The sequence below is a fragment of the Mirounga angustirostris genome, unplaced genomic scaffold (assembly GCF_029215605.1).
Source record: "Mirounga angustirostris isolate CCGP_5_RB_7025 unplaced genomic scaffold, mMirAng1.0.hap1 SCAF_4, whole genome shotgun sequence".
NCBI classification, from domain to species: Eukaryota; Metazoa; Chordata; class Mammalia; order Carnivora; family Phocidae; genus Mirounga; species Mirounga angustirostris.
Window position 1 is genome coordinate 180,625,265 of NW_026991712.1, and position 12,410 is coordinate 180,637,674.

Sequence of the window (12,410 nt, forward strand, 5' to 3'; positions counted from 1 at the left end):
GCAAACTGAGTTTAGAGAGATTACTTTACTTGTGGAAGAGACACAGCCTAGAAATGGTGAACGAGGATTTGAATGCAGCTGACTGGCCCAGGTGGCGATGCTTTTAGTTCTGACTCTACCCAACTTCACTGCCCCTATTTAGTGCACTTAACAAAACAGTATGACTCAAGTTTTACAGACCGACATGTAAGTCCTGAGCTCTAACCAAATTGTGTTTTTTTCTTCTCATGGCTGCTTCCTAAGCCATGGGCTCCTTAAGTGTAGAGCTAGGCCTGCTCTGTCTTTGTATCCCCACACCTGGCACGGCACCTGTTCTCCCAGGATGGAGAAGAAGGGGACCAGGGAATTGTCCAGGGCAATTCTGGAAGGACTCCCTTGAGGAGGCCAAGTTTCTCTGAGCCAAACCTGGAAGCTGGTGAGAGCCAAGGCAGAAAGAGGGTATTGTGAGGGCTTGAAGGTAGGTGTGATAAAGCCATTTGTGGGGTGCTGCATGCTCTTGATGGAATGGAGAGGAACTAGTAATGTGTTTGGAGGAGTCCCAAGCTCCCACGCTACTGTAGGGGTGTTGCTGGGGCACCTTGTGCTCCACACACAGATGCCTTTCCCTCCATGAGACCAGAGCTGAGGCCGGCTTTGGAGGGATGAAGGGCCTTGCTTGCCCAGAAGAGCCGGGTGGACATCTTCAGGTGAGACACCACTGGAAGCTATTGAGAAACTGGTAGGCTAGTTGAGAAGCATCACTTGCAGGTAGCAATTAACTTAAATATTTCTTGAGTGCCTCCTATGTTCTGGGGCTGATTCTAGGAACTGGATCAACATTATGGCCCTCATAGGAGTTCCATTTAGTGGCAGAAGTTAAAGTGAATAAGTAAACTAACAAGCAAGCTAGGTAATGTCAAGGGGTAATAAATGCTTGGAATAGAATAAAATAAAATAAAATGGTAGCATAGAGAGTAAATGGGGAGCGAGGGAGGTCAGTGAAGGCCAGTCTAAGTAAGTGACAGTTGGGCTGAGTAAACCTGATGACTGGGATGCCTGGGTGGCTCAGTTGGTTAAGCATCTGACTCTTGATTTTGGCTCAGGTCATGATCTCAGGGTCGTGGGATCAAGCTCCAAGTCTGGCTCCATGCTGGGCATGGAGCCTGCTTGAGATTCTCTCTCCCTCTCCCCTGCCCCTCTCCAACCTTCACTCAGGTGCATGCACACGAGCTCTCTCTCTCTCTAAAAAAAATTAAAAAGAAAACCTGATGACCACGTGGCACCAACCATGCTAAGAACTGGGGGGAGTGTTCCAGCCAGAGCACACAGAAAGTGCAAAGTCCAGGGGTGCAAATGAACGTGATGAATTAGAGGTATCAAGGACCAGAGTGGCTGGAGGGTGGTGAGTAAAAGGAAGAGTGGTCCCAAATGGGGTGGGAGAGGCATGTGGGGCCAGACTGCCCATGGTCTGGTAGGATTTTATTCCAAGTGCTGCCCTGTATTAGCTAGCTATTGCTGTGTAACAAATTACCCCCAAAATGTAGCAGTTTAAAACAGAACATATTTTTTATCTCACAGTTTCTGTGGGTCAGAAATCTGGGCATGCCTTCACTCTGTCCTCTACTTCAGGGCTCTCACAGGCTGCCATCAAGCTGTTGGCTGGTTTCGTGAGGAGGCTTGAAGCTCATGTTGTTCTTGGTAAGATTCATTTCCTCAGGCTACCAATTTGAGGCCATTCTCACTTCTTTACCATGCAGGCCACTCCAATGCAGCAGCTTGCTTCATCAGAGCACCCAGGCCAAAGAGGGAACAGAGAGAGTCTGGTAGCAAGACAGAAATCACCGTCTCTTGTAACCAAATCTTAGAAATGGCCTCTATCAACTTGGCCATACTCTATTCATTAGATGTAAGTCCCAGGCCTTGCCCTGAGTCAAAAAATACTGGGGGTGGGGGTAATAACAAGGGGGGGTGTCATTTTAAAAGTTTGTTTACCATACCCAAAAAGTCATTGGAGGTGTCTAAACAGGCAGGTGAGATGATCTGAGGTCTCTCTTCAAAGGATCTCTCTCAAATGTTGGGAGTGTGTCCAGGGGTTGGGCAAGAGTGAAAGCAGGAAAGCCAGTGGGGACTTCTGTACAAGATGATGCTGATTTGGACTAAGGAGGTAACAGTGGAGAGGCAGAGAAGGACAGCCAAGGATGCCTTGCCAATGGATAGGAGGGGGTGGGGACAAGCAAAGAGGAACTGGGGATGACTCCTCTGAGTTTGCTGTAACATCATGGCATGAGGGTGCCTTTGACTCTTGGAACATGTGCTCTGCATTTTTCTCCTCCTAGGAAAGACAGGATGGCACTATCCCCATCGTCCTCTGGCTCTACCCAAGGTCATACATTTGCTGGATGGCTAGCTAGCATTAGGAGCGCCTGCCGTGAGCAGAGAACAGATGTCTCCTTGTGCTGAGCTGAGGGACTGACCCCACGTCCTCGGTCTTATTAGTCTGCCCATGCTCAGACCAATCAAGCCAGTGAACTGGGGGTGTGGTTGGGGAACCACTCACCTATAACCGTGCTCACAAAGTCAGCCAGAGCTGGAGAGAGCAAAGGTGTGCGTGAGGGCCCGCCTGCATGCGTGTGTGCATGCGTATGTGTCTGTCTGTCCCTCAGATGGTCTACAGTTGGAGTGGGGAATATGGTTCACGGAAGGCGTGAGACTGAAAACTGACCCTAGAATTTTAGGACATTCCAAACAAATAAATTCCAGACAGACGAGCACTTAAATACTTTACCTGAAGAACACCACCTCCTTGGGTCAAAAGATAGAGAAGTAGATAATTATGTGGCTGCCATTTGTTGTGATAGTCTCACTGCTAAGCACTTGATAGATACCTCATTTAATTCTCATAACAACCCAATGAAGTAGGCACTAGGATTATCCCATTTCACAGATGGGAAAACTGAGGCTTCGAGAAGTTAAGCAACTTGCCCAAGGTGATGGAGCCCATGAATAGGAGAGCCAGGATTTGATGCAGGTCTAACTCCAAACCCACGTTCCTAACCGCTACCACTTCATTGCCTCTCATTTAGGCTGGTTGAAGATTCGTTTCCTGGTTCCAGGGATGAAACTAGGGGCAGGAGCTTTTCTTCTAGGTGGGTCCAGGCTTGCCAGAATTCTTGTCACCCCTGGACCTATTGGTCAGGAGAGATGGATCTGGGTTTGGCTGTCACCAGTGCAGGCAGCAGATAGTGCCCCCTGGTGGTGGTGGTGAGAAAGGGCAGTGGGTGAGAACAGAGGAGCTTGGAGTTGGCCCATTAATTGGGGGGACAGAGTCACAGCAGGGTCCATGGAGCAGAGAGCTGGTTTCATGGATTCAGGATGTCCCAGGCAAAGGGCCACAGCATCTCTCCTTTCCTGGGGGCCCTTGGGGTGTCCTCCTGCCTCCTGCCCAAGTCAGCCAAGTGCTCATCTGAGGTAACACACACCAGTAACACAAATGACGTCACCAAACACCAGCCACGCTCATCATTCAAACCTAGCATCTGCACCTAGATGCAGACTTCTGCACATTCCATATCGGCATCATCTTGTTTACAATGTAGGGCCTAGGATTTTGGCTAATTTAGAGGTTAGTCTGCCAACCAAAGGGGGAAAACCTCATGTCTAATTGTTTCTGTGTATAGGGAGCAGACCCCACACAGGGGATTTCCTGGGCGCTGTCCACATAACTTCCCAAGACCCAACTTCACAGGGAGACAGACAGGGGCCACTTATGAAACAAGACAGGAAGGGCTACGGAGCTGTAGCTTGGGAGCACCGGAGGAGTGGGGAGCTCTGTTTGGAAGGTTGGGGAAGACATGAGACCAGGTTTTGAAAACATCAGAATGCCTTGGGTATTTGCCACACCAGGTTCTGAGCCTCTTGAATGGCAATCACAAAGAAGGTGCTGACAGTCTCTGAAGGTCTGTCCCTGTCACCTGCAATGTTTTCCCATCCGGCTGTAAGAGGCCCCCTTCCTCGGGGGTGGGGGGGAGCAGGGTGAGTGGAGCAGCTGGGGAGTCAGGATGCCTGTGTTCTATTTCCAGCAGCTATCACTGACTCATGGTGTGACCTTGCTGAGGTCAGAGCTATGTTTTTCTTGCCTGGGGAAAATCAGAGGTGGCAAAGTTTGCATTTTCCCAAGGGATAGGAGTCCTGGAACATCGGGGGCCCCTCCCTGCTCCCCATGAACCCCAACCGAGTCTTCTCCTGCTGATATTAATGAAAAATGCTGAGATTTCGATTCGAGGGACTTTGAGGGACACTCAAAGCAAGAAACAAGGAGTTCTGCCATAGCAAGACTTATGGCCACGTTTATGTGCAGTGTTTCTCTAAATCCTCTTCAGATCATGTTTCCTACCAATATTTTCCCACGTGGGCCTTACATAGTCGGTGTAAGAGGAGAGAGCCGGTATTTTCTCCCAAGTTCCAAGATAAGAAAAATCCAGGCCAGGAGCGGTATTTCTCAACGTTTTCATTAGCAAGAGCCCCTTTACTTTACCACCAAGCACCCCGTTTCGAAAGCCCTTGCTAAATACTCTGCATTTATTACGTAGAAATGCATCTCCATTTTCATTAATCAAAGTCATCTGTGAGTGCCAGTGTCTGCTCAGCACAGAAGAACTAGGGCTACCGTCAAGTCCATTACCAAGAATTGCAGCTTTACTCTGGGTGGCCTCCTCGCAGGTAAAGGTCTGGTTTTCACCAGATTTTTTTTTTTTTTTTTAAATTCTGAAAAGTGTTCATCACCAAGGGGCCCAAGGACCCCAGGCTAAGAAGTGCTTCCCCAGAGAGATCAGGTGGCCCGTGAAAGTTTCTGTGACGAGCGGTGGGGCCAGGACCAGGGCCAGGACCAGGGCCAGGAGCCCGACTCCCAGGCCAGGGCTGCAGCCAACCAGACTCCCTGGCAGGAAGGGCTGGTGCACACGAGACACACGGCACACGGGTGTGCACGTGGGAGATGGGAGCCCAACCAAACACAGACGTCTTGAAGCAGTGATGCTCAGGCTCCAACCAGTGATAAATGGGCTCTCCTCGGTACTGGAGTGAGCAGCCGGAACCCAGCCTGAGACTGGAAAAGTGGAGGATATCACAGATGGGTTCAGGGCGTTCCTTGAGTTGCAATAGGGGGAACTGTTTATCCTGCCACCTGCCTGTGCTTTGTCTGACACTGCAGTAATACATCATTTATGCAGCCTGGGGTACTCTCACCCACTCTAGGAGGCTTTAGATTGTTCCCCCTGCCCTGCATCTGCCTCTTCAAGGGGATGATGCCAGAGCGGGGGCTGAACCCCTGCACCTGGGGATGATAAAGGCAAGGGGGGTACCCTGGGAAAGTAGGGACACAGACAGAGGATTCCGGAGGTCTGGCGTGGTGGCCTGGAGTATAAGCAGGGAAAGAGCTGCAGGACCCCAAGAGCTGTTCACTGGAACTCTGTACCCAGCCCCCCTCCACCCCCCACCCCGGTCTTCTGCAAACACTTGTCATCTGTTGAGCTGTTGGCTTCGTCCCAGAGGCTCAGGTTTTTGATCCATCGGAAGGCATCAAGAGTGCACGTACCTTTGGAAAAAAGGGGGGCTTAGCTCATATGGTTTTAGAATCTGAGCCTCCACCAATCTGTGTAGGGGCCAGGGACCAGGGCAGGGTCTCTGGCGGCCTGCTGCCCAACAGCTGTTCCCTGGGTTATTTTGGTTCAGTGGGAGCTTATCAATTCCAGGGTATTTGGACCAAAATAGCCAGCAGCAGGGCAATCTCTTGGTGGCTCTGTGGGGACCTCTCAACCATTTCTGAAAAGAGCTGGGGGCTGGGGGAGGAGTTTGGCTGGAGTGTAGTTTCTCCCAGGAGGGAAATCTCCTGCCCGTATCATACTTACTACCCTTTCCCATTCTACAGTTGGGACACAGGGGGTCCAGAGAGGTGGAGGCACTGGAACTGAGGCCACATCACTGGGAGCCAGGCCTCTGCCCCCAGGCCACAGTGCCTCTCCTTTGGGCCTCTGGTAGACCAGCAGCCAGGTCTAATCGTGCCAGGGGGGATTCCGGTTCCTGACAAGTTCGGGCCAGCATGGAAAGTGCTGACTGGCCCTGGCTTCCTTCAGGCCACAGCGGGGGGCCCAGGCAGCTGCTCGCCTCACTTGACCCCACGTGCCTCCCTGAGATGGGTCAAGTGCAGGTGGGCGGAGTGAGGAGGCAAAACGAGCCACTCGGGAGCTCCGCCCAACCCTAGGTCGGCAGCTCCTGGAGTGGCCCCCTAGAGCCCGCCGGGATTGCCCCCCGGCGCAGAGCCAGAGGGACGCAGGTCGCATTCCCTTTGGCAATGGGGCTGGCGAACGGGGAGCGCGCTTTGGCACCAGGCGGGCGCCGGGCTGCGGGGCACATGCCCCCAGCACGCCCTCTGGCAATCGCTGGGGTGGGGGGCGCTCGATAGCCGAACTTAGTTGTGGAGCGCTCCCGGCCAAGTCCGCGCGACAGGTCTTACTACCCGGTCTCAGAAAAAAGCTGCCCGGGCCCCTCGGCCACCTCTATCGCTCCCCGCCCCTCCCTGGGATTCTCCGGAGGGTTAATTTCCTGTCCCGGTAAGTCCTTCGCGAGTCCTCGCCCCTCCCTCCCGGACTCTCTCCCCTCGGTCCCTGCAGCCCCGGACTCCCCGAGTCCCTTCGCGTCGCGCCCGGGCGCACGCCCTCCCCGCCCCGGCCGCCGGGACCCCGCGCGCCGCCCCCCGCGCCAGGGCTCGCCCCGAGAGCCACGTCCGCGTCGCCGCGGCTCGCGCGGGTCCCCCCGCCCCCCCCCGCCCCCCGGCCCGGCCATGCGCCCCCGCGCCGCCCCCCGCGGCCCCGCCGGCGGCGCCGCGGCGCTCGGGCTCTGCAGCCTCCTCCTGGTGCCGCTGCTCCGGCCCGGACACGCGTGCCCCGCGGGCTGCGCCTGCACCGACCCGCACACCGTGGACTGCCGCGACCGCGGGCTGCCCAGCGTGCCCGACCCTTTCCCCCTGGACGTGCGCAAGCTGCTGGTGGCCGGCAACCGCATCCAGCACATCCCCGAGGACTTCTTCATTTTCTACGGCGACCTGGTGTACCTGGACTTCAGGAATAACTCGCTGCGCTCACTGGAGGAGGGCACGTTCAGCGGCTCGGCCAAGCTGGCCTTCCTCGACCTCAGCTACAACAACCTGACCCAGCTGGGCGCCGGCGCCTTCCGCTCGGCCGGGAGGCTGGTCAAGCTGAGCCTGGCCAACAACCACCTGGCGGGCGTGCACGAGGACGCCTTCGAGACCCTGGAGTCGCTGCAGGTGCTGGAGCTCAACGACAACAACCTGCGCAGCCTCAACGTGGCCACCCTGGCCGCCCTGCCCGCGCTGCGCACCCTGCGCCTGGACGGGAACCCCTGGCTCTGCGACTGCGACTTTGCGCACCTCTTCTCCTGGATCCAGGAGAACACGTCCAAGCTGCCGAAAGGTGAGCCTGCCGGCAGGCTGGGCCGCGCACCAGGCTGGGGGTGAGAGGAGGGGAGCAGGGAGCGTCCCCGGGCAGGCGGGCTTGGGTCCAGCCTGCAAGCCGGGGCTCGGGTGCACCAGGCACCCGAGCAGCTGCCCCAGGAGAGTCGCTCAGGTATAAGCCCGGCAGGTTCCCAGCCTGAACTTGGCCTGGGAGTCGGCTGGGAAAAGTGGGTGGGGAGGGTTACATCTGGATTCTCTGGAGTTTCTGGGCCCTGATGCCGTGCTTCTCCACCTGTTTCTCCAACAGCTCACTTTCTGGAGTTAGGGACCTCCCATTTCTGTCACCCATGTCGGAGTTCAACTCATCAGGTTTTGGGTCATAGGACTGGTGGGTGCAGGTTATTTATGGGCCCTCCTGTGTGGGAAAGAGCTGAGTGCCATTCTTGCTACACTGCACATCGAAAGATCCAGCCAATTCTAGGGGCTCTCCAGCAGCTTCCAGAGCCTAAGCAGGCCTGTTTCTCAGCTCCCAGGTTTGTTCTGTCCAAAAGGGTTGAGAAATATTTCTGGTGAGGAATACTGGCAGCCCACTAAAAGCCAGTGATGCAGTAGAGATTTGCAGTTCTGTGAACGCAAAAACCTTAGCAGGCTGGTGCACCCTTTGTTTTCCTGGTGTACTTTTCCCGTGGTGACACGGATGGATGTACAGAGCCCTTTGGCAGATGGAAACACAGAGGGCACAGACGTTAAGGGGCCGGGCAAAGGCCAGCGGAGGGAAGCAGAGACAGAGCTGAGAGGAGGGGGACCCCAGCATCCATAGAGATGAGCCCCAGGATGGGGAGCAGGCAGAATGTCCGTATGCTCCGTGGATTCCAGCCTTCCACTGGTAGGCATGTGAGCCTCAGTCCCAGCAGTGACCTTGCACAGCCAGACTCTGCCTCCCACCTGGCTCCCGAGGGTTTGGCAGAATAGGATCCAGAGCTGTAAGACACATGTTATAAAAAGTGACACAGATGTGTGACATAGATGTGGATTTAGCTTTGGTATATCTTTTTTCCACTTCCTGGATTTCAAGGATGTTGCTCATCTATGCCCTGAATTCCTGTGATCACTTCTTCACTCCATACTTTACTAAACATGAACCCTAGGCGTCGGGGCCATCACTCCCCAGCAGACGCAGGCCCCTGAACTGGCATTTTCAGCCTGGGCTGGCTCTACCAGGGGAGCAAGTCCTAAAAAGATCTGACCTGCCCTCATTCACCTGCCTGCCCCACCAGAAGACTGTCCCGGAGACAGGAATGTCCCGATAGAAGCCTCATTGTGGAATGGGGGTATGCCTTGGTTCTGATCGCTCTTGCCTTTGGTTTTTGATGGAGTTGGCATCTTTAACCTCTTTGGTTAGCTGAGTTGGTATAATTGGTTCCATGTGTTATCGCAGGAGGGCAAGGTGTTATAGGGTTGGAAGCTGTAGATTTCAGTCTCAGTTCTGCCACAGACGGATGGCTGTGACCTTGAACAGGCCACATGTCCTGTCTGGGTTTCAGACTCCTCATCTCTAAAGTGCTTTGGTTGACCTCTGAGGTCCCTACACAGTCCTGGTTGTAGAGTCAGAAGACAGAGGTCTGAGTCCTGGTGGAAAGCCTGGGTGAGTCTGGCCAGGACCCTTAACTTTTCTGAGCCCCATCTTCCTCCTGTGTGAAATTAGGACACGGGTGATGCCGGGTGGTCCATCTAACCCGGTGCTTGTCAGGATCAAAACCAGCTGATGCGGGTGAATGTAAAGAACAGTGAGACCTTAGGATGTTATTCCTCCTACGGCCGGTGATGTGGGGAAGGAAAGGGACACCAGGTGGGGATATGTGGCCGGGGGGAAAGGATGGACAGGCTCAGAGTAAGGAACATTGTCCAGGCCCTGATTGAGGGTTGGTCTGGGTCAGTGAGGAGAGATGGAGGCAGCGAGAAGAGAGCATGAGGGCTTCGGTCACCTCACGGCGGGTGGGAGGGGGTGTGTCAAGAGTAGTGGTGGGCTGCCATGCGTGTGGCCAGAGCAGTGTCCGGAGAACCGTGAACCAGAGCAGGGTAGGTGGTGAGGGGACGAACACGGGGCCTTGATGCGAGACAGCTGAGGTCTGATTTCCACTCACATTTCTCTCTGAGCCTCAGTTTCCCTGCCTCTGACTTCAGCACACGGTAACAGTATCCCACACCTTGTTTGCGGTGAAGTTTGAATGAGATCAGCTCCGTCGGGGGTGCAGGGGTGCTTAGCACAGCCTAGGTGCTTGCTAGATGCCCGTCGTCCCTTCCCTCCTCCTCTTGCCCTTGTGCTCCTCGTATCTGCACAGAGGCGCCGGGCAAAGCGGCTGAAGGCCCAGGCTCCGTTCAAAGCCTGCCTCGACCTCTTGCTAGCTAGCTATGTGACCCTTTTGCAGCCCCGTTACCTCGCCCATGAAATGGGGATGATGCTAGTGCCCACGCCCTAGGGTTATTGGAAGGATTAAAAAGGTATTATTTATGAAGTTCTTAGAAGAGTGTCTGATACACAGCAGCACGATCTGAGTGTTAGTGCTGTCATGTTTTAACTGGAAGGCCCAGAGGGGTGATGGCACAGAGGGTTAACAACGGCTGGGGGACGTAGGGGACCTCAAGACTTCCAGCCGTGGCCACCCACTTCCTGCCAAGGAAAATCGGGCTCCGTGGGGCCCAAGCTCCAGGGGTTTGTAGGCAAGTGGCCTGCCTCTCCCAGGAGAGGGGATTCAAAGTCAGGAGCAAAGGGATCCTGTCCTCGTTGCCTTGTCCTCGCCTCCCCATCCCCTCCTCCCCCAGAGAAGCAGAACAGAGCAGAGCAAGTGACCTTGACTGGCTCCTTCAGTTACAAAAATGCCTTCGTCTGCCAGGCGAGCCTCCTGTGCGGTCACCGTGCTGATGGGAGCACTCCGCCACCGAGCACACCCCCGTGGGGAGGAAGGACCGCCTTGGAGGCGCCGGATCCCCTCCATCCAGGCTCCTTTGGGGGTTGGGCAGGGCTGGGTCTGGGGACGCAGGAGGATCTGTCCCACTGGTGCTGGGGCTGAAGGAAGAGGGTGAGGGGTTGCCTGCTGGAATGCCCATCAGCCAACTTAGCAACAAAACAAAGCGGACACACCTAAAATAAGAAAACAAACAAGGAAACCCCCCCCGGATGCCTAGTTAACTCTGAATTTCAGATAAACAATGAATCATATTTTAGTATAAGTATGTCCCATGCAGTATTTGGGATATACTTGCACGCAAAATTATTTGCTGTTTTCTGAAATTCAACATATAAATGTGCCATCCTGTATTTTACTGGTGGCCTGACCTTGTGGTGTTTGTCACTTTGTAGTGCACAGATGCCATCCCCTTTAATACAACTGTGCCTGGCAGGTACCTTAACCCACCGTTGATCCAACAAGGTGCAAAGAAGTGAAGTGGTTTGCACAAGGTCATGTCATCAGTGGCTGAGATGAGTGTGCACTCAGGAGTGGCTGACCCTACACCTAATTCTTTTTGATGGGCATAGATCAGGAGGGGGGTGAGGCTATCCCCTGCCCCCTCCCAATCTCCGATTGCTCTGGGTCACAGCTGGTGGACCTCCTTCCAGCCCCAGATCCTGAACCTGGGCTGGTGGTTCTCCCGTGAGATAGTGGATCCCAGGCAATTTGGGACAGTGACCATCCCACTTTAAGTAGAAAGGACTCCAGACTTGGAAGCAAGCGTCCTTGGAAATCACTCAGGTGAGCCGTGGGGTAGAGAGGGAGAGGGTGGGAGTGTCTGGGGAGATGGGGAGCAGCAGGGTGACTGACACCCTTGAGCTTTAAAGCTTTTCCCTGCTGGCCTAGCACACGGTCTCCTTATAGCAGCCCAGGGAGGTGGATCTGAACGAAGACATACAGGGAGCTTGGTTGAAATGCAGATTCTTGAACCCCCAGGCCTACTGAATGGGTCTGCATTTTTAACACCTTACCCCCACACCCCCAGCCCAGGGACTTGCAATATACACAGAAGCTTGAGAACTGCCTGGAGGTAGGAGGGCCTTTTGGTACATCTCTAGAAACCCAAGGTGTTGTCTTGGTTCAGTAGCTGAACCAAGAGAAACATCTCTGAGATTTTTCTTTTGCGAGCAAAGGAGTGTGAGTAGGAGCATTTTAAGGCTCCTTCTAACTCTAAAAATTCTATGGTTTCAAGGGTAGGGAATATTGTCCTCATACTAAGGATTGGAAAGTTGAGGCCCGGGGAGGCCAGGCCCCTCTAGAGACTCCTCTGCTGGAATCTAGGGGGGCCATGTCTCTGTGCAGCAGGGTGGGGCAGAGCACCCAGACCACTCGGGACTCTGGGCTCATGGGACACCTCACCTGCATCCAGCGGCACTCCGGGAGCTACAAGAAGGAAAGGCTACTGGGTTTGAGAAACCATAGCGGCAGGCAGGGGGCTGCCTCCGTCCTCGGCTTCGGAGGTGCACGGAGCGAGCAGATGACCCAGGTGACACAGCCCACACCGTGTCTGAGAGTGCGTCACAGGAGAGGCATATGTAGGTCCCAGAGTGGGAGGCCCAATTGCCCAGGCATCTTCTATCCCCTCCCTCTCTAACCACAACACACGTGGCCTGCAGGTCACAGCCCACAGAACCAGCAGAGAGATCTGGGCTCATCTTGCACCCCAAGACCTTGACACATGTAGCTATGGGGCTGGAAGGGCTGGGGGCAGGGAGGGGGGGACCGGGAGCCACAGGTCATGTTTTGGGTCTGTAACTCTGGCCCCTTGGGGGACAGCCTCTTAAGAGAAGGTCCACTATAATGCCTGGAGCCTCCAAGCATTTGGGGGCTCAGCCCCTGTGGGTTCCCGAGCCCCTCTCTAAGAAGGGGTGTCCTGGCAGCAAGGTCCTGGACGAGTTCCATGACTAACCCCTCCTTCCAGGCCCAACTGAGCACTCGCTGGGGGAGCTCCC

The 12,410-nt window shown here is 54.8% G+C and overlaps 1 protein-coding gene across 3 annotated transcripts in view; it reads left to right on the top strand.

The window, feature by feature from the left end:
• The first annotated feature begins 6,233 nt into the window (after positions 1–6,233).
• Positions 6,234–12,410, top strand: part of LRRC38 (leucine rich repeat containing 38) — a 56,371-nt gene continuing 50,194 nt past the window's right edge. For all 3 annotated transcript variants that reach the window (XM_054513131.2, XM_054513132.2, XM_045898662.3), the window contains exon 1: positions 6,234–7,466. In XM_054513131.2, coding sequence (XP_054369106.1) covers positions 6,818–7,466 — 649 coding nt within the window. In that variant the 5' untranslated portion in view covers positions 6,234–6,817. The remainder of the gene's footprint in view (positions 7,467–12,410) is intronic.